Source organism: Mixophyes fleayi, chromosome 7, assembly GCF_038048845.1.
Source record: "Mixophyes fleayi isolate aMixFle1 chromosome 7, aMixFle1.hap1, whole genome shotgun sequence".
Lineage (NCBI taxonomy): Eukaryota > Metazoa > Chordata > Amphibia > Anura > Limnodynastidae > Mixophyes > Mixophyes fleayi.
Genome location: NC_134408.1, coordinates 65,002,694 through 65,026,006, shown reverse-complemented (window position 1 = coordinate 65,026,006; position 23,313 = coordinate 65,002,694). Strand labels below are relative to the sequence as shown.

The 23,313-nt window shown below is 39.1% G+C and overlaps 1 protein-coding gene across 3 annotated transcripts in view; it reads left to right on the top strand.

Annotated features, from left to right (window-relative positions):
- TMEFF2 (transmembrane protein with EGF like and two follistatin like domains 2) overlaps positions 1 to 23,313 on the top strand; it is a 656,761-nt gene that overhangs the window by 57,301 nt on the left and 576,147 nt on the right. For all 3 annotated transcript variants that reach the window (XM_075179936.1, XM_075179935.1, XM_075179937.1), the window contains exon 3: positions 627 to 756. In XM_075179936.1, the coding sequence (XP_075036037.1) occupies positions 627 to 756 (130 nt within the window). The remainder of the gene's footprint in view (positions 1 to 626; positions 757 to 23,313) is intronic.

Below are 23,313 nucleotides of genomic sequence, written 5' to 3'. Positions count from 1 at the left end.
CAACTTCTTTACTCCTCCCTTTTTAATTAAACTAAAATGTTACATTTTTCTCCTCAAATACTCCTTGGTTTATCATTATTTATGACTTAAATAATCACAAGAGTGAGGGGACATTGGGACCTTTTTTATTTAAAAAATGAAACTTAATAAATTTGCGGTTAATAAATACATTTCACAGCGCTATCATTGTGTTTTGAGCTATGCAAAAATAATACAGAGTGCTTTCGTCTTTGTCTAATGTTACAAAAATGGGAATAATAGTTGTCTTTGAACTATAGTAAAAGAATCAGCAAGGGTTTTAAAATGTAAGCATTTTCCTCTTTCTAAAATTGTGTCAACAGCACTGCAACTGGTCACTAAATTAGAATTGAGTTCTGTGTGAGTTACAGACCTTTGAAAAGCAAGAGATGCCACTCAGTAACCATAAACTATAATTGATTAGCCATTTCCAAGAGATAACCAAATAGATTTTGTTATCATAAATTTAAAATGTGTGTTGAATTAAAAAATAAAAGAAGTTCAAATATTGCTGTGGGACAATTGCTTTAACATGTTGAATAATTAGTTTTCTTTTCCAAATTTTATTATGTATATTGTAGTAAACAATGCCTTCATCTTATCTTTAGTGTCCCCATGATTATATCCCAGTGTGTGGTTCAAATGGTGTCACGTTCCGAAATGAATGCTACCTAAGAGGAGCTGCCTGCAAACAGCAAAGTGAAATACTTGTGGTATCTGAAGGCTCATGTGTAACAGGTATGTGCAATTACTGAAATATAATCTCATATTTGTCTTTGATCTGCTATATTGCATAGTTAAATAGTTATATATTAAGGTTGAAGAAACACACAGGTCCATTGAGATCAATCTTTCATAAACTAATTACACTGATCCAGAGGAAGACAAGCAAAACTCCATATGCATATGCTGTTTCTGGTAGGAAAGAGTTCAAATCCATATTTAATTTCTGGTAGTAAACTCATGGAATAAGGAATTTCACAGGTTTACCACCCATTTGTAAAGAACCATCGTGGCCTTTAACACATTTGCAGTTAATTATCTCTTGTCCCCTTTTGGAACTTTGTAGGAAAAGTTTGTTAGGTAAATAATTGTTTAGGTTACATCTAACCCTCCTTTTTTCCAAAGTAAACAAACCAAACTTTTCTAATCTATCTTTATAATTTACCCCTTACATTCCCTTTATTAACAAGCTTGTCTGCCTCTGAATCTTCTTGAGCTCTCCAATATCCTTCCTGCACTAAGGTACACATAAATGTGACCCATGTTCAAGATGTGGTCTAACTAGTGATGTATACAATGGCAATACTATGTTTGCATAATATACATTTGCCCCCCCCCCCCCGTTCTATTGATCCCAGGGTTTTAATTGCCTTTCAGTCATTGCTTAGCACTGTGTGCTACTACTCAGTTTTCTGTCTACTAGTTTTCCCTCAATAGTATACCATTTAATGTGTCAGTAATTCAGTCTATTCCAAGCCTAGGTGCATAACACTAAATTTATTTCACATTTAGTCTGCTATGTTTCTGCGTATTTTGCAATTTTGTCTAAATACTTCTATATTAGGTTTGTGTCTTGCACTGTGTTATTAACCATACATAGCTTAGTGTCTTCAGCAAAAACAGATGCCTTACATTCTAGGCTAACTACAATTAATAAAAAGAATGCAAACAACAGGGCTCAGTACTAATCTTTGTATTAATCTCTGTGAGACATCACTAATAACTTTAGCCTAGTCTAAATGTGGTTCTAAATATGACCCTTTGTCTTTTATCCTTCCACCAATACTCTACCCATGGCCATTTTTTTCCTGAGACATAGTTCGCTTTTATTATTTCCTAAATTATTATATTGTACCTTCTCATAAAAACTAATCATATTTGTTAGTCATGGCCAGCTGACACTGTTTTATAAAATTTGCTCTCCTCTGAATACAGTTAAATTATTATTGTTATTATAATTTTTATTATTATTATCATCATTTGTAAAAAAGCCAACTTGTTATGTAGTGCTTTACATTGAGAGGGTCATGATACACATAAATAACATACAATGGCATGATAAAGAAACTAATGATGGCCTTGCCCAAATGAGCTTACAGTCTGAGAGGTGTTGGGAACAACTAATATATAAGGTAGTGAATAACAATTATAGCTGTTGGTGAGGAAGGTTTGTGTAGCCTCTGTCATGCTAAAGCATTATAAGCCATCTATATTAAAACCACCACTGGTAACAGGCATTTCTCTGCATCTGCCAGTAGTGTGGTATGCTTGTAATAAGGAGAAAAGTAAAAGATGGAGAGATGAAAGATTAACTAATCTTTGGAGAAATGTCAAGACAGACAGCTGTTGGCAAAAATAACTGTCCTTCAGCATTTATTTCAATTTCACCTTGTTTATCTTTCAATTCTGCAAAAGGCTTTTGCTTCTGTGTTACATGGACACTCCTGGGGTCATGTGCCAGTTCTGAGTAACTGTGTGCTCGTTTTTTTAATCTTTAGCATCATTTTGTTGCTGGACACAGAGCCAGGACACTGGTTTTCTATGTTTTCAGAATTTGTAGTGGTATCTTGTCACCAGGAAGACTGCGGGGAGCAATAAAGTAAGCTCAGAGATAGCAGCAATGACAGTTGAACTAGGGGTCTAGCAGTTAAAATGAGATAGTATTACAGTAAATTTATATTCATATATAATAATTAATTTTTGACAAAAATCAGACTCAAAAGTCAATAATTTCTCTCTTTCTGGCTTTGTTACCTTTTTAAAGATTGGTACCACGTCTGCTTTCCACTAATTTTTCTATAAGTGACCACTAAAGATTCTCGAACTGGCCATCAAAGTATTGCAAAATTAGAAAATTAACTAAAATTGCTTGAATTGTTTTATGGTAAAAAAATTGACCTACATTCAAAAAAAGCAAAGAGGTTTTACCATATTCGAGCAAACAAAAGAGAAAAAAAGATTTTATTTGATATTTAATACAGTGGTGAACAAGGGGGTTTGGTAGTCTCTTGAATGGGGGGTGGGGGTGCTGTGTTTTGCTGATCTCCACAAACAAGTTAAAAAAAATAATCACAAGGAGTTGTTTGTATCTTTCAAGACTTGTGTCAGTTGGAAAGAGAGACATTACATAAGACTTAAACCTAGGAACAAGCATGCTTGCCAAAATGTAGTGATCCAATTTCAAGATGCTGCAAACTCTTGGGTCCTGACGAGAAACAACTTGATCTACAAGCCAAAATACTTAGCAGAATCATTTATATTAATCTCCACCTTCAGCTTCTCTAGCTGCTTTTCCAGTACCTTGATTAGGGGACTTGACTGAAGCTGGCAGTGTACAATAGGTGTATGTGCACACAGGTAAACATATACTATATAAAAGCAGTTACAGATCCACAGGTGAGCCTAACCTATCGAAAAACATTACCAACAACAGGGGTTGATTCAGCGCTAGTGGTTATAGGAAAGGAATTTGGGTACATATAGTAATTGATTATGATGGTATAAAAATACCCATTAAAATAATCTGGGTGGAAAATAGGAAATTGAGACTGGTGTCTACAATAGTGGAGACCTAAATCATTCTGTAGATAAAAATATAATTCTTCACATATAATAGGATAAAAATCTAAAATATAAAGGAAGACAATGTTTTATTACTTTAGCATAAGTGTACATATTTAGTGATACCACAATATGCAGATAAAATGAGAAAACGTGCAACACAAACAAAAGAGCATATAAAAATAAAAAAGTAGTTAATCTCAACTCAGTCTAATTTCAAAATAATGGTCCATGTCCGCAAGTAAAACACCAATATCGCACTGTTATCAAGGCAGTAGATTCAAAAGTTCAAACAGAGCCTCTATTCTTGTAGTAGGGGCGTCAGATAAATAACAATAAAATCCTGGGAATGTTGGCCAGCAACCTTGCAGGGAGAAACACAGAGTCCTGATTTCCTGATCTATGTTGTAATTCCGTGTGCGTTCCACAGTGGAACTTTCTAATGTCTACTTTCTGTAGTGTGATTGGGCGCACCAACGCATTTTGTCACTTCCAGAGACTTTCTCAAGGGGAGTGGTGTTACCTCTAGTTCTCACTATCTTTATAATGAAGTGTGGATGACATAATTTAGATAATTGAAAGTGATAGATGAATGCTTGTGTTATTCCAGTGTAATGTATTTCCCTTCTATGATAAGCCCTTACAGAGCATTTGTCCAATTTTAACATATATGTTTAATTCCAAGGGGAAAAAAACGGAGGAGAGGTAAAGGTAATTAGCAATTATGTAATAGGTCCTTCAGATTTTGTGTTCAGCGATGTTACACCAAATATACCAGGAGGAGAACATTCGAACCTGGATTAATAATATGACCTCATATTTACATGCAAATACAAGAGGAAGGAAATTACCCTACTGATAGTCCTCAGAATAATAGCTCACATTCAGTAGCCACACATTGTGTATATAACAATATGATGATAAGTTATAATAGTAGAAATGCTAAAGAGAAATAAAAATTTTCAGCACATAACCGATTTAGATTCTAATAAAAATCTAATCTGATAATAAAGTGCTAATAAAGATGACCCAGAAAAAACATTGGTCATAAGTATTGTTATATATATATATATATATATATATATATATATATATATATATATATATATATATATATATAAGACAATAATAGTATATAGTGTATATTATATTGTCAATTGCATTAAATGGCTGCAAAGACCAGTAATGCATAAAAAAAACATTCTAACAGTGAGTGATGTTGAAATCTAAATTAATAAATTATTAATGGAAAATTTGTCAAAAGGTGTCATGATATTGTTTGCCTACGAGTCTCGCGGTGGTCAGAGGCAAAAATCGCAGTTTGAAATGCCTGTAAAGAATATAGGTGTGGACACTTCCCAGCCGTCCATATCAGGTTAATACCTATATGCATTTTACAGTACTAGGTATTCCCAAAGACCATAGGTCTTGGTACTTACCTAGTCCAACTTGGCTATGCTTCCAAGTGCTGATGGATTTGGGCGTTTTCCAAGGTGGTATGACTGTAAACTAAAATTAGGCATGCTTGTATGGGAACAGGGTTTAGAGCATGTCCTACACATAGCTCTGGATTTCAAACTCTATGCTGAGGCGCTTAGGAGCAAAAGTCTGGAGTCCAAATATACACCCAGTCTCCATAGCATTGAGGATTTTGGAGAAATCACCTCCTCTCCAATTCCGCCTTACCTTCTTTCTGGCTGTGAATCGTAAAGTGGTGGGATCTCGATTATGTATCTGTTTATAGTGATGGGACACACTGTGGGTGTCTAAGCCATTTTTAATATTTCATATGTACTCCCCTATACAGGTTTTTAGGGGTCTGTTAGTGCAGCCCATGTACTGTGCCTTACACAGGCACTGTAGCAAATAGATCACATATCTTGTGTCACAGGTAAGAAAGTCCCTGATGTTACATGATCTGATCTTATAGGTCTGTCCTGTATGTGATGATTTGATCTCAGTGGTGGGCTTGGTGCTGTATTTTTTCGAGGATACACATCCTACACAATGGCCACATTGATAGAAACCTTTAGATTTCTTACTCATTGGCAAAACCTGTTGGATCTGTTGTTTCGGTCTGATATGATTTTTAACTAATTTGGTTTTTAAATCTGGTGCCTTCCTGAAGACTATACTAAGTTGACTAGGTAGAATTCTTTTGAGATCCTCATCTTGTAGGACTATCTCCCACTTTTCCCTAATTATCCTATCCTATTAATTCTTGAGGGTGAACTATTGTATTGGGTTATTAAATGCACTTATCCATCTTATTCTGTATCTTTTTTCTTTCATCTTTATATCTGAGGAGTTCTTGTATATTCATATTTTCTATGTTGTGAAGGCCTTATTTAGTGCACCTTGATCGTACAGTTTCTCTTCAAATGGTGGAACAGTTTCTTCAAGTTCTTTTGAACTGACCTACTGGGATGTTAAGAATCCATTGAGGATGGTGATATCTAGTGGCAAGGATATAACTGTTAACATCCACCTGCTTGTGATGCGTCTTGGTTTCTAATTGACCAATACTTATATATATATTGATAAATATAAAAAATAATCTCTGTTTTACTGTAATTGGTAATGAACTTCAAGTGGTATGGAATCTCATTTAGTGTAGAGCTGAAGTCGAGGAGAGACAGTTCATCTCCTTGCCAGAAGAGGAATATGTCAACTATATAACCTCACCATAGAACCCGGTTTACTCTGATGTCGTGGTTGGACCAGATGGATTCGGCTCCTAAAAATATTATCATAACTTGGAGCGAACCTGGTCCCCATGACCATTCCTGTAGTTTGCAAAAAGAATTGATCTTGAAACCAGAAGTAGTTGTGTTGAAGTATGAACCTGATGCTGTCTAAAATAAATTATCCAAATTATTTCAAGCGTTCACTGAAAACCCACCTCTTCAGACAAGGTTATGATATTCCTCAACCACCATCTTAATTTCCCTAGATTATCCTATTACCATCCTCTACACAGCTAACGCAAGACAACAACACTCTGACCAACATTGCAACACACACAGCCCACTCAATACTTTTACCTTTGCGTTCTAGCTGGTCCATTGTGCAATATGATGTAGCACATGCCCTTGTGTTTCTAACTCCCATTGTCCTATAGATTGTAAGCTTGCGAGCAGGGTTCTCTTACCTCTCTGTCTGTATGTATTACCCAGTATTGTTTTATCAATGTTTGTTTCCAATTGTAAAGCACTACGGAATTTGCTGGCGCTATATAAATAAATGTTGATGATGATGATGATGATATTTTCTTGATCTCGTTGAAGGTGGTAATCAATACTAGCTATGTCCTGAGAGTGGTCAATCACTGTATATAGCGACGTAAAGTCGCTGTTGACCATCCAGTAATTATCTTGCCAGCTTAAATTTTGTAAATTCGGTAATATTTGTGTCGTGTCTCAAAGGTATGAAGGTTGTGCGAAAAAAATCTATATACTGCAAAATATTTGAGGTAAGTGAATTTATTCCAGAGATGATTAGACGTCCCAGTGGATTATGTACATCTGTATTAATCTTGACAAATGGTGAAAGACCGAAATTATCGGATGTTTGGTGCATATAAAGCCAAACTCCTTTTTAATGAGAATGCCTTTTTCAAAGCCACCTTTAAGAAGTTTACTTAATGTTTCTGATACCCACTAATAGGGTCAGATCTAAGATGCTGGTAAGTGTGTGTGTGTTTGCCGGTTTTTTATGCACCACAATGCCCCCTTTTGTCTGCAGGTTTGATAATAAGTTTGATAATAAGAGACTCATCTTGTTGTAAGTCCCGGGAGGCGTCCCTTTCTTTTTGATGTCAAATTGGTTCGCTTAGGTTTCTTTGTAATTTCAAACGTATCAATTTCTTTCATGACCATTGATTCAAAGGTCTGAATGAAAGGGCCTTTCAAATAACTGAGGTTGAAAGTGGACTTGGGTTTAAGTTTGGTATGTTGAAATGTATTCATTGAACGCTGATTGTGGTTGAGACTAGCCTCACCAGGGGTTTTATATTTTTATCTACATAATGATTTTGGTCTCCTCTATTGTAGACACCACTCTCAATTTCCTATTTTCAACCCAGATAATTTTAAGGGGTATTTTTAAACCATCATAATTCATTAATATGTCCACTCATTCCTTTCCAATACCCACTAGCGCTGGATCAACCCCTGTTGTTGGTAATCTGAACTCACTTTCTTTTGAAATTATTAGTTTGAATTAAATTGAAAGGATTCTCCAGTGAGCTGAAGTAAGGTAACATGCCCCTCTCTCCTTATCTCATGGCTTGATGTGGGGTTCTTGATGGCATGTTGCTGTTTCTCCAATCACTGAGGCATGTAAAGTGTGGAAATCCACTTTCTTGCATCCTCTTACTTCAGTTAGTGGCATGGCAGATTATATTTTTTTGAGGCTGCTGCAAAGTTCTAAATGCATTCACTGAATGCCGGAAATAAGCAGATAGTTTATGGTCAATAAACAGCATCTCTGCACTGATCTCTCACCTTTTAAGAAATTCTGAACTACAGTCACAATCAGCCGGATACTCTAGGACTCTCATAGCCTGCTAGGCTTAGTACCACATATAGGGAGATGTGGAGTCTAATGGAATAAAGGGTATTCATCAGTGAGCCCCGCAAGTACGTTTGGGATTCTGCTCTGCAGGTCGCAATTCTCCAGCTAGGAACCAAGCGAGACTCAGTGGAGGGTGCTAAATGGAAGATGATACAGAGGAGGTGTAAAGGTCTGCAGATAGGAGTACATGGAAATCCAGGTATGCTTGGATGCAAGGAGACTGGATCAGCAAAGGTGTAATGGTCTGCAGGCAGGAGTACACAAAGGTACAGATGTGCTGGAAAACAAGGAGACTGGATCAGCAAAGGTGTAATGGTTTGCAGGAAGGAGTACACAGAGGTGCAAGTGTGCTGGGAAACAAGGAGACTGGATCAGAAAAAGTGTAACGTTCTGCGTCAGAAATACACATAGATCCAGGTATGCTTGGAAGCAGGTGACTGAATCAGCAGAGGAGTAATGGTCTGCAGCAGGGATACACAGAGCTCCAGGTAAATTTGAAAGCACTTGGGATAACTACCAAGTTTATTGTGTGTGCAAAACATGGTACATGGTGAAATTCACCCACTTGTAATGCACACACAATGTTCATTCCATTATCAACAATGAGGAGAGTTTTAGCGAGGTGAGGCATTTTGCTATGACATTCCTCAGTTTTTTCAACAGCTTAACACAGGTATATTTCTTAGTGAAGCCAGCAATGAAAAGAGTAGCTTGCTAGAGAATAAACTGACATTGTTTGGTAGCACTACAATGCTCAAAGGATGAAGAAAATGTTGCTAATACTACTAGCACTTCTGCTGCTGATAGGGATACACCTACTCAGTGGGCTATCATGGTCATGTAGTCTTTTTTTGACAAGTACCACTTGTACACATATTTGTAAATAAGTGGATAGTTGATACAATGGCATTTTCTAGGGACTGAAGCACAGTGGCCTAGTGGTTAGCACTTCTGCCTCACAGCACTGGGGTCATGAGTTTGAATCCTGACCATGGCCTTAGCTGTGTGGAGTTTAATGATCCCCCTTTGTTTGCGTGGGTTTCCTCCGGGTGCTCCGGTTTCCTCCCACACTCCAAAAACATACTAGTAGGTTAATTGGCTGCTATCAAAATTGACCCTAGTCTCTGTGTGTATGTATGTTAGGAAATTTAGACTGTAAGATCCAATGGGGCAGGGACTGATGTGAATGAGTTCTCTGTACAGAGTTGCGTAATTAGTGGCGCTATATAAATAACTGATGATGATGATGATTTATAACCCCCCCCCAATACAGCTGAGGAATTGCTGTTCAGAAGAGATGAAATTGAGATGGAAATATGAGCTTAACTAATCTACTAAAACCTGATGCATTGAAGGTGGTCACACATCCAATGCTAACATAGCTGTAATGTCATTAGTGATCCACTGTGCAACAGGATGCAGTCTGTAATACTTGGTTCCTTTTGAAAATGTATGTTTCACAGACAACTGTTGTTTACATTATGCCTAGTCTTCTTGGTCACCTTCTGTATATAAATTTCCCCTGCAGAAGTAGCAGTTCTAGTGCACAAGAAATCCCCTTCAGAATCATGGATTGCATTAGGGGAGTCACTATGCACTGATAGTAAGGAGGTTGATGATGAATGTGTTTATGGTGATGATTGCATGAGGTATCTATTCACTGGGAGCTGATGCTGAACTGCTTATTACTATACATTATTTTTCTGCATTTGAAAAACTGCTTGAATGAACTCATTGCAAATAATGTAACAAGGAGGAGGCACCTAGATGTCCCTACCTCTACTTATTGTGGCATTACAAAGTTTATAGATGCCTTGATAAATGTCTGGGTTGGAATAAAAATATGTCCATATGCAAGAGGTGGACTTACCATGGGCATGAGGTGGTAACAATGGTGACTGCCTTACTTGGACACAATCAGCATCATCCTTCTTATTATCTTGTTCTTATTCAAGTGCAACACATTCCTCATTGTTAGATCCCCCTGCACATTAGCAATTTCCAAAGATGAATCCTCATTTTATATGTCTAAATCAATATAATTACTATTCATCTTAACATTTCCAAATGGTCGGAAAATTATGGAAGGAGGCTGCTCTATAATTACAGGATCTGAAATGTCTGAAATGTCAGAATCATACATAGCACTCATGGACACCCTTCTCAGTATTCTGTAAATGCTCTTTGTTCTTTGTTCTTCAACCTCAGTGTTCTTTTCATGCGCTGCTGTGGCTATTTTGGTGGTGACAGATATACACTCAGAGCGAGAAGATGGTTCATGGGAAGTTACAGAATATGCATGACCAAGTTGGGTAATCACTATTGCAATGGACATTCTGGTATATGTAAGAACTAGGGATGCTCAGGCTCGGTTTTCTGAAAACCGAGCCCCCACAAACTTCGCAAATCCAAGTCGGTACTTTCCCATTTCCCACAAAACTGAAATGGAGGCAAAATCTCATTGTTGCATCATCGGCTTGCGCGTTTTTTGTTTTTCATAAGTACCTCTTTCCCTGGAGATCCGGCGCCATTTTTCAAACAGATACAGGAAGAGAAGCAGAACTTTTGGCAGTCTTCAGTGCCATTTCTCAGTGTCATTGATCACACAGAAACAGGATGGGTGGCAGTGTTCTTGTTATTCTCCAGTGACATTGCTCACACAGAAACAGGAGGGGGGTGGCAGTGTTCTTGTCAGTCTCCAGTGACATTGCTCTGTGCCATTGCTCACACAGAAATTGGGGTAGCAGACAATGTTCTTGTCACTCTCCAGTCTCCAGTGCCATTACTCAGTGTCATTACTCACATGGAAACAGGGGTAGCAGTGTTCTTGTCACTCTCCAGTCTCCAGTCACATTGCTGAGTGCCAGTGATCACACAGAAACAGGGGTAGCAGACAGCGTGCCTGATTCGTTAAGGAAAGTAAGGCAAACAAATGAGTAAGTTTTCTCTTGGACAAAACCATGTTACAATGCAAGGGGTACAAATTAATTTATTTTGCACATAAGATATATATTGTCTTTTTTTTCATGAAGCACACAAATACTTGATAGCCTACTTGCGCACTGAAATGTATTGTTGATCTAGGACATGTTCTACCCCAATAATAAATCTGTCCTCACATTTTAAATATACCCCCACCCCTCAAAACAAAAAGGCTTTGCCAAGGTTCAAAGTTGCTCAATTATTTTGCTTTACTTTCCTTACTGAATCAGGCACGGTGTTCTTGTCACTGACCAGTCTCCAGTCACATTGCTGAGTGCCATTGCTCACACAGAAACAGGGGTAGCAGTGTTCTTGTCACTCTCAAGTCTCCAGTGCCATTGCTCTGTGCCATCGATATGGATCCTGATAAATCCACAGAAGAGCAGGAGTACCAAGCAGCTGCTGGCACCAGTCATGATACTAGTCCTTCTATGTCATGTACCAAAGCCTATGCTCGAGTACATAGATGGTTTAAGTCACGTAAACTGACATCAATAAAATAAGCTTTTACATTGTTAAAGAAAAAAACACCGTTAATAAAGGGAAAATTAACTGTAAAAAACATAAAATTGCCAGCTTGCCATTCTACGCACACACACACACACACACATACACACACACACACACACAGTAGCAAATAAAGAATCAGGCCTTCGCCTTTCTTTCTGACTGCTAGTTCTGCAACTGTCAGTGAGGCATCTTCTTCTAAGGTCTGTCATGACGATGCAAAACCTTATCATTCTGAGTCAAAAAGAGGTGCCCAAAATATTTTATGTGTAAAAGCCGAGCTGGAAAAACACAGTAAGGCAGTAGAAGATAATTCAGAAATTACACAAATCTCTGAGGAGAGTCTATCCACAAGTGCTATGTCTAAGCCTGACCTTTGTGATACTGTGCTCATAAAGATAAAGATGAGCAGCCCAAGTGTAGCTGGTGATACACAAATTGAGGATAGCAGTTTGGATTTGCAACAGGATGAGGGGGATTTGTGTAGCTGATGACGACGCTACTGAAGATGTTGATGACAATGATGTTCTTGCAAGTGATAAGAATAATTGTCATGCCTGGGCATAAGACCAAAAAATACACCATTATGTGTGAAATTACTTTTACCCAAATCCTGACATTTGTCTGGCCATTTGTAGTGTTTGTAAACCCACGGTGAGTAGAGGTAGGGACGTTAACCATCTAGGAACCTCATCCATGTTATCCCATTTGAAGAGAGTTTATGGCAAGCTTTTGGGAAAATCAGAAACTTATGCTACAAAAATAACTACAAGCAGTCCAGCATCAGCTAGCTCCCTTGTCTCCACTAGATCCCAATGCCTGCAATCTACACTGACAACATCTTCCTCATCAATATCCTCACTAGTGATCGCAGTTAGTCCTGCATCCAAGTTGCTAAGTCTAGATGACCGCTTCCCTATCCAGGATTCCTCTGAAGAATTCCTGAGTGTTACACCTACTGCTACTGCTGCTGCTGCTGCTGCTGTGGGTGGATCTTGATCCCAGAAGCAGACAAAGAAGAAGACTACTAGTAGTTTACAACAATCAACTATTAAACAATCCTTTGCAAGAGGAAGCTAGCATGACAGCTGTCACGCAGTCGCAAAGCATGTCACAGACGCCATGGTGACTATGCTAGTATTAGGGGGTAAATGTATTAATGTCCGGATTCTTCAACTCCAGCATGTTCAGCGTCTTCGGCGATTAAATTTAAAGCGGCGCTGCATTGTAAAGGGAAGCTTTAAATTTAATCGCCGAAGCCGCTGAACACGCCGGAGTTGAAGAATCCGGACATTAATACATTTACCCCTAGATCTGTGTCCAATATCCACAATTAATGTAGCTGATTTTAGACAGTTAATTGAGGTCCTGTGTCCCCATTACCAAATTCCATCTCCACACCATTTTACTGGATAAGCAATTCCTCACCACTACCAGAAGGTTAGAAAAAATTTAGTTATTGGGCTACAAAATGCCATTCTACCCACTGTACACTTAATCACAAATATGTGGACAAGCGGAACTAGGCAAACTAAAGATTATTTAACTGTGACAACCCCCTGGATTGGTGAATCACCTTCAGCAGCAGGAAAAGCAGCAGCAGCTATCAAACAACGCCAGATTTTTCAGAGGCAGGCTACTTTGTGTATCATCTGCTTAACTAAGAGTCATAGCTCTGACAACCTAACAAACTAAGGGATGTCATGGCAACATGCCCTATCCCGCTTGAACTCTCCTCAGGATACATCATATCTGATAGCGCCACCAAAATTGTGAGAGCATTACAACTGGGTGAATTCCATCACATTCCCTTTTTTGCTCACACAATCAACTTTGTTGTAGAGAACTTTTTGAAAAATGACAGGGACATGCAGGAGATGCTGTCTGTGCCCTGAAAAATGTTGGGACATTTTTGACATTTTGCAACAACATGTAGGAGATTGCAGCAGATACAAGAACAATTTATTTTACCCTGCCACCAACTGAAGCAAAAGGTGGTAACAAGGTGGCATTTCACCCTTTATATGCTTCTGAGGATGAAGGAACAGCGAAAAGCCATCCATGCTTACTCTAAATTCCATGACATTGGAAAGGAGGGAGAATGTATTTTAGTCTAACGCAGTGGAGAATACTTTCCGTGTTGTGCAAGGTGCAGAAACCATTCAAAGTAGTCACCTGTGAAGTGAGTTCAGACACTGCTAGCTTGAGCCTTGATTTCCTTAATTAGACTTTTGGAAAAGCAGCTTGAGAAATTGAAGGAGGAATTGAAACAAATTGTGTTTTGATTTAGAGCACCCTTTCTTACACTTTCTTCCCACATGACCTATGTACTAGTAGAGGCTGAAAAAGTTATACTACTGTTACTAGTACTGGGATGATCCTGATCTATAAACTGATCCAGGAGTGACAACAGGAGTAAAGCTACTTGAAGTTGGAGCTACTTGTATAAGCCACCACACCAGGTGAATGAATGCCCAATGATATTGGGAAAGGAGTGACCGTTAACTTGCAATTCAGACACTGTCCACAGTATCATTCACATTTAAAAAATTAGTTTAAACAACGTATTTTTTTTCAAACACAGCACCCTGCTTTTTTGCCCACTTGCTAGTACAGGTGTGATACTGACCCTCGCGCAATTGCCTTCACAAACACTTGGATTTTAAAATCAGGAAACAACAGGGTCAAATTGCACCCTGTTTTTGAACGCTTACTAGTACGGAAGAGATACTGCCCCACACACAAGTGCCTTCACATTAAAACACTTAGGGCCTGAGTTTTAAAGGCATGAATACTGAGTGCATCATGCGTTTGTAATAAACCACATGTAAATCGGCTCTCCATTCTCATGAAGTCAACAAGGAACAGATCTAAAGATACGTGGGCTGTCGACTACAGATGTAATTTTATTCTGCTCTACTAGACCATACACTGCAGGATACGTACAGCATCTATGTGGAATATAAAATCTCAAAAGAATACATCGGAGAAAAAAAAAGCGATTAATGTTACCTGTCAATAATATATTTATTTATGATTGCTCATGGAAATTAAGAAAAGTTTTTTTTTCATATTTTCGTTTTCCTTGGAAAAACATTTACTAGGCTGCCCTTAATGTCTACTGTACATAACGGACATTTTTACAGTTGCTCCTGATTGCAGACACATGTTTTGGCACGCCTACGATACTGACATCACTAGGACTTAGGACTTAGACTAGCCCTATAGCTGGTGCAATAAATACAATATGCTCAAAATCGGCTCAAAATCGGCAGATAAGTGCCTTAATGATTCACGGCCTTGGATTCTAAAGGCAAGAAATAATTTTAATGCAAGAATTTTTTTTTGCGTTGTGCTGCTCAGTTCAATAGAATCACTCCAAAATTAAGTTTGCTAATATACAAGTGTTACTACTAGTAGGCACTAATTGTATTCTCTTCCCTTTCTCACACCCACTTTATCAGCACACATTTCTAGCAGACTGTGATCTGTAAATACCTATAAATATTTATGCAGTAAATATCTCTAGTCCAGTACATATTGATTGCCTTTTTCACCCTCTCTAACCATCTACAACCCATTTTACCAGCACATAATTGCAGCAAATGACCTCCCCACCTGCTATCAATTTCAAAATGGCAGTTGATAACAGGAGGGAGGGCTAAACATAGAAAATTTCAGTCCAAAACATGCAAGATCCAACATTTTCCTGGAAATTAATCATGGCTCTGTTCAACTTGATACCCCAATATTTGGATCTGTCAAATTTTCAAACCCGAATCCAAACCGATATTCTCTACTTCTAATATGCTTATTATTCCTTATAATACATTATTGGTGCTTTTTGCGTAAGATATCAAGCATTTAAGTATTATATTGCAATTTTACTTACTTATTTTTTGCTATGATTACCTTTTGTTAAATTATATTTTTTTCTAAAAGAGAGGAGTATTGTCACTTGTGTTTTGTGATTGTTTTTTGTGAGGTTATAACATATGTAAAAGGTGTTGTATGCACAAGGAGCTGTGACAGGAACCAGTGCAGGAGTGATGTAGCGTGTGTAGTGGGCAGGAGATTCAAGTAAATTTTATGGAGGAAAAACAGGAACGAAACAGTGACGCAGAAGGTTCAAATACAGTTTGTACCATGATTGAGGATATAAAAAGTAGCATGCTTGCTTACTCACCCAGAATGTCTGGTAGGCTACTGAATAGCAGATAGCCTCCCGGATCCAGCCGAACGCAGGCTCAATGGCACAATCCGTGTCATCAATTCCCGTCCCTGAATGAATACTGACATTACACAACAGGGGGTGGGTTCACTGTAAAATGATTGCTTCACCCCCCCCCTGCCCCCATATCCCTCCAATGCTTGCCACCAGAGCTCATTTCTGGAGGTCACCTCTGAATGGAAGATACCTCCCAATGTTCCCATCTCCTGTACAAACATGTCCCTTGGTGGGACAGCTCTGAATTGGGACTGTCCAGCTGAAATCAGGACAGCTGGAAGGTATGTATACTGGAAGAACTTCTTTAGAAAAATGCAATTGAAAAGACAAAAAGTAAAATGCATTACAGGTGACAATTTGCTATGAGTATGCCAAGTTATTTTTTTTTAATAACCAGGAGATATTATTCATTATCATCAGCAGCAGTAGCAGCAGGTAAGTCTGCTGCATTTAAGCAGCTAATTTATTTGAGACATCTGTTTAATCGCTTCATAATGTTAGGTCAAATGATAGCTATATAAACTAATAGTTTGCACTGTATATAACAGAAGTAATTTTTAAGCATGAACACAGTTTAATATAATAATTAGAGACAAAATTCAAGACTGAAATCGTGTACCTTTCAGTTTGCAAATCTGGCTTTGAGTCATGGTAAGTTAATATTTGTGTATATAAGTTAATATTTTTGGGGACTTGAGAATCACAGTATTCTGATAGTAAGAAATGCACCCTTAGTAACACTAACACTAACACTGCATTTTCCCTGTCAAACGGAAGTGCTTTAGCTGCAAAGGAACTGAAGCAGTTGGAAGTGCTCCCATGTGGCAGGGAAACTCTGTTTCCCATTCAATCTCAAAATTGACTAGGTAAGTTCTTAATGCATTTTGAATGCTATGAATTCCTAATCAAAGTGGTCTAACATTTGTATGTGCCTCAGCCCAGATAACTATCTAGCATATTCAGCATATATTTGCAACTTGATTGTATATTATTAATTATTTTTGTTTTGTTTTAGTAGTGATTATTGACTTTATTAGTAAAATAAAATAAAAATTCTTGTTATTTAATTCAGAATCTACAGAATGATTTTCTTTTTATGCATTTGTTAACAGTTTAAATTCTTACAGGAAGAATTAAACATCATTTTTACATCGTGTGCAGATTTACAACAATTATAAAATACTGCAATATTTATGATATATGATTTTTGATCAAAGAATAATAGTTTCAAATACATCAAAATGTGTAAACAGCATCCACATCCATTGCCTCATTAAAGTACAAGAATGCCACAGTAATGCAGCTGTCTATTTATAATTTGGAATAACATTTAATTTTTTTGTACTGGTGAACAATAAATAAATGAAATAGCAAGTTTTATCTTGCTTCAGCCAGAATAAAACAGAATGAGCATGACCTACTTCTTTAACTCCTCCATAATGAAAAAAAAATAGAGGGATAAATACATTTACATAAAAAAACCCTAACCCAAATTTAGGAATCGCACATTCACATACTGTGCATTATTTGTCAAAAATATATCAACTATATTACATTATGTATGCACTTTAAAGCAAAATGATTATTGAATTGTCAAAAGTTACATGCTAACAAGAGTGATGAATTCCATTTCATTTTAATACCCACTAGTGGTTGACACCCAGCGTCATTACTTTACAGCAGTGGATCCCAAACTTTCTCAGTTCAAGGCATCCTTAGAGTCTCCATAATTTTTTCAAGGCACCCCTAAGCCAAAATAATTACCAAGTAGTCCCTCGCCTTGTTTACCACCGGTCCTGGCCGTGGCACCCCTGTGAGATCGCAGCGGCACCCCAGGGAGCCTAGGCACACGGTTTGGGAACCACTGCTCTAGAGTATCTATAGGTGGAAGCAGTTAAACAACATCTGAAGAACAAAATGTTTCCTAACTCGCCTTGACATAATTAACAATTGCCCAAAATATTTGTACATGATAGCAGGGAAACTAGAAGTGGCTCCAGTGTGGCTGTGGTCTAGAAGTACTGGAAATAGCTTCCTGTTTGCTTGAGCAATGCACGTGTCTTATCATTTTCTTTATATGCTAGATGGTGCAAATTATTTCCATTAAACACATTCCATATTACTCTACGAGCTGGAAAGTAAACGCAACAGAAGAGAGAATTGTCTGTGCTGTAATGGAGTGCGGAAGAGTTCTAAATTGTGCTGCCTCAATTGGGGGGCAGTGAGTATTTGAGAAAGAGGACCCAATAACTTTGACAATAGTTTTGTACAGTGGATAGATTTTTTTACATCCTTTAGGTGCACTACAGAAGATCTTACAATGTAGAAAAATGCTATGCCTTGTAATGTTTATATCATAGATGTTGTGTATAACCATCATTGTGTAAATTGATTTAATGGAAAAAACAGTGTTTTTTATAAGCTTTTACTTAACATATAATAAGCAAGGTAAATAAAACATGCAATCAATTGATTAAGAGTTTGAATCTTTCACAAAGTTTTATGATGGATTTTCTTAATGATTGGCCAAGTCTCTAGGTTGAGAGCTTAATGTCTTTGGGGTATATTTATCAAGTTGCTGATTGAAAAAGTGGACAATTACATTCTAGTTATCATTTTGTATAATGTACTAAATAAATGATAACTAGAATCTGATTGGTTGCTATATTTTTTTATATTTTTTATATTTACATATATTGTTATATAAGTGATGCAGTGTGAGCTTATACGTCTTATATATACTTAGAATACTACATGTATGTGACTGATGTGAATGATTAAAGATTCTCTGCAAAGCACTGCATAATTTGTTGGTGCAATATAATTAACTGTTAATAAAAACAAAAATAAATGTATACATATTTTTGGCAGAGTCAATGATTCTTTTTATGTTAGCAGAAGGTTGTATTGTCTAGTGTTTTAACACAGATGGAGTTAAATGAGCCAAACTAGCAGTTCTGAGAGTGATCAATTATCAATCTGCTTGGTATAAATCCCTAGCTCTCATGTCATTGAGCAGTCTGACACACGACCGAGAGGAGCTGTTGTTTACAGTTCTGTGATTTCACAGATTTTTACTGTCCTAAAGTTAAAACTTTTGATATTGTGTGGGATTATCATCAGTTATTTATAAAGCGCCACTAATTCTGCAGTGCTGTACAGAGTACTCATTCACATCAGTCCCTACCCCATTAGAGGTTACAGTCTTAATTCCCTAACACACACATACACACACACACACACACACATACACACACACTAGGGTCAATTTTGATAGCAGCCAAGTAACCTACTAGTAAGTTTTTGGAGTGTGGGAGGAAACCGGAGCACCCGGAGGAAATCCAAGCAAAAACAGGGAGAACATACAAACTCCACACAGATAAGGCCACTGTCGGGAATTGAACTCATGATCCAAGTGCTGTGAGGCAGAAGTCCTAACCACAAGGCCACTGTGCTGCCCTATGGGATAAAAAATAACTATGCTGTCTCTTAGGTTAAAAACTGACTTACTCTAACTGGGGGTTACAGTAAGTAGCCACTGAATTTAGGCATGGAATATGTGTTTAGTCATTCTCATAGTTGAAGTAGGATTTTTATCTCTCCTTTTTTGTTTTAGTTGGGCTTTAGAATTTCAGTGCACTATTGAAGCAGAGCATACTACTAATAAAATACAGGTTCCCTGTCACTCACCGGACTGTGAGTGCTTCTTCTCATGTGTTTAGGAACCGTGGCCGTCCACCATCCTGAGGGTCTGCGCATGTGCAGCCCTTTCAACCCTTCAGTACATGTTCCTTTTAGTTAATTGGCTGATCAGGCAACACTCCCTATTTAAAGCACCTGTGGTCAATACCTCGTCGCCTAATCTTGGAGTCTCATTCCCTATGAGCCTCTGAAGGTGTTCCTGTGTTTCCTCGTGTATTCAGCTCCTGCTGATTCCTGTTGTTCTTTTGTGGTTTCCAAACCACTTCAACTCTCCTATGTTTCATCGTGACTGCACCAGCTGATTCCTATCCGCTGCCTCCGTGCTTCTACAGTTTCCTAACCACTTCAACTCTCCTGTGTTTCATCGTGACTGCACCAGCTGATTCCTATCCGCTGCCTCCGTGCTTCTACAGTCTCCAAACCACTTCAATTCTCCCGTGTTTCATCGTGACTGCACCAGCTGATTCCTATCCGCTGCCTCCGTGCTTCTACAGTATCCTGCTCACCTCAACTCTCCCGTGTTTCATCGTGACTGCACCAGCTGATTTCTATCTGCTGCCTCCGTGTATCTGCAGTGTCCTGCTCATCGCAACCCTCCAGTACTCATCGTGTCTGCAGCCAGCCGATCCGCTGTCTGCGTGCTTCTACAGTGTTCCTGCTTGTGTCAACTCGCCTGTCTGCATCGGATCAACGCTCCGCTGCTTTCATCTCAGCTAGACCGCCTCAACTCTCCCGTGTTCTCCAGGTGTCCAGTTCTATATACTACTGCTTCCTGAGTATTGTTTACATCCTTGCTGGTCTACTACCGTGCGCTGCACCTACTTGGTTACCGCTCAACCCTCCTGGGACTTCGCATCCTGCCGGCCTCCAGCCGTTCAGGTATCCCTGCACCTCTCTCTGACAGCCTGCTCTCCTGAACCACGGTATGCATACTTCTCATTGACTGTGCTGGTGTATTGCATATCTAGCTGGACTGAGTTGTTCTCCTCCGGAGTTTCCTATCCACTGAGACTATTGCTATCATTTGACTGTGTTACCGTTTAGCCTGGATAGTTCTCGTGACTTTGTATATTTGTGCAGTGCTGCTCAGTTATTATTATTGTGTGCATATCATCGTGGGATCAAGTTCAGTGTGTCCGTGTATACTCTGCATTGCATTTATCTCCCCGTGCTCCTCCTCACTTAGATATTTCAGTGGTACAACTTGCTAGACGCAGACCACTGTTCCCTGTTTTCTGAGTCACCAGTTTCCAGTATCCTTTCACATAGTAGTGGTACAACTTGCTAACGCAGACCATTGACTCCCCGAATACCTTCACCTGGATTCCATTCCTTCACTCAGACAGCGGTACAACTTGCTATACGCAGACCGCTGACTCTCATCACCTCCTCGTTACTCCTGGACATTCCTCCTCACTATAGCAGTGGTACAACTTGCTATACGCAGACCACTGACTACCCTCACGTTTCCTTGTCCATCCAGTTCCTCGTGTACAGTTATCTACCTATTACCAGTGCTGCTAGTCATAGACTTTCCTCGAGCATTCTCTTATCACCTGCTGTTTCCTGATCCGTGATCACCCCGCTACCAGAGTACCATATTACCAACTCTACTGCTCTGGTAAGTCTATCATCTGGTGATACCTGGGTAAAGACTCCTAGTGCCCGTGACAGTAAGATCAGGCCATGACAGACCCAGATTCGGAACCTACAGCTAAAGAGATGCTGCAGCATCTGGTTACCCGTATGGAGCAACAGGATGCTCGCCAACAGCTGTTACTACAATGTTACCAGGCGTTAGCCTCCCAAGGAACATCTGGGCCAAATATCACAGCTAATGTTGATGCTCCTGTGCTTTCCTCAGTTTCCCCAGCGCCATCCCAGGTGTCTACGGCTTCTACGCTTCACCTGCCTACTCCGTCAAAGTATGATGGAGACCCCAAAACATGTAGGGGTTTTCTCAACCAATGCTCAGTTCATTTTGAGCTCCAACCTCAAAATTTCTCTACTCATCGTTCCAGAGTGGCCTATCTTATTTCATTGTTTTCTGGACAAGCTCTCGCATGGGCTTCCCCTCTGTGGGAAAGAAACGATCCATTATTACAGGATAGTGCCAAATTTATTTCCACGTTCCGAAGTGTATTCGATGAACCAGGTCGTGTCATCTCCGCTGCATCCAGCATCCTCCGTCTACGTCAGGGTTCTCGTACAGTAGGCCAGTACGTCATTCAATTTAGGATTCTAGCCTCTGAACTTCAGTGGAACACTGAAGCGTTAATTGCCACCTTCTGGCAGGGGCTCTCCGATAAAATTAAAGATGCACTGACTACTCAAGAACTACCTACTTCTTTAGAAGATTTGATTTCTCTTTGCCATCGTGTAGACATGAGATTTCGTGAAAGGGAGTCTGAAAAAACAACTTCAGCTAAAACACCTCTTCGCTCAACTTCTCAATTTCGTCCAGCTTCATCTCCTGTGATACCCATGGAGATAGGACGCTCCAAATTAACCACTGAGGAGAGGAACCGAAGAGTAAAGAATAGACTTTGTATCTATTGTGCTGATTCCACACATATGCTCAATTCATGCCCTAAAAAATCGGGAAATGCCAGGCCCTAACTAGTTCTGGAGAGGTGAAGTTAGGGTCCCTGGAGTCCTCTCCATGTTCCACGAAATTAAAAATCTGCGCTTTTGATGTTACTATTTCCTTCGCTACCAAATCCTTTGAGTCCCAAGCACTTATTGATTCTGGAGCTGCGGGAAATTTTATTTCTAAATTCCTCGTGAATCAATGGTCCCTACCAGTAATTACCCTGAAGACACCAATTACTGTGACTGCTATTGATGGATCACGTCTTATCAATGGTCTCATCACCCAGAGTACGTCTCCAGTAACTCTTCAGATTGGTGTGCTACACCAAGAAGAAATTTAGTTTTTAATTCTTCCTGTTACTACAAGTCCAATTGTTTTAGGCCTTCCATGGCTTTAATGTCATTCTCCCCAGATTGACTGGCGCACTCCTCAAGCTACGTCTTGGGGAGCTGAATGTCATCATCGTTGTCTCTCCCAAGTCGCTCCCCTTAAAATACAGCAATCCTCCATTTCACCTTCCTCACTGGGACTCCCTCCTCAGTATGCTTCATTTGCCGATGTATTTGATAAAACTCAGTCTGAACGTCTTCCTCCTCATCGTTCATGGGATTGTCCGATTGATCTTCTACCTGGCAAGACTCCTCCTAGGGGTCGTGTGTATCCACTTTCGTTACCTGAAACTCAAGCTACATCTGAATACATCCAAGAGAATCTCCAGCGAGGATTTATTCGACCTTCTACTTCTCCCGCTGGAGCCGGGTTCTTCTTTGTAAAAAAGAAGGATGGATCACTACGCCCCTGCATAGATTTTAGTGGTCTTAACGCCATTACTATGAAGAATCGGTATCCCATTCCACTGATTACTGAGCTATTTGATTGGATTAAGGGAGCTCGGATCTTTACCAAGTTAGATCTTCGTGGTGCCTACAATTTAATTAGAATCAGGTACGGTGACGAATGGAAGACAGCTTTCAACACCAGAGATGGGCATTATGAATACTTAGTAATGCCTTTCGGGTTATGTAATGCCCCCGCTGTTTTCCAGGGCTTCATTAATGAGATCTTCCGGGACTTGTTATATATATGTGTCGTCGTTTATCTGGACGACATATTGATCTTTTCACAGGACCTGCCTTCTCATCAC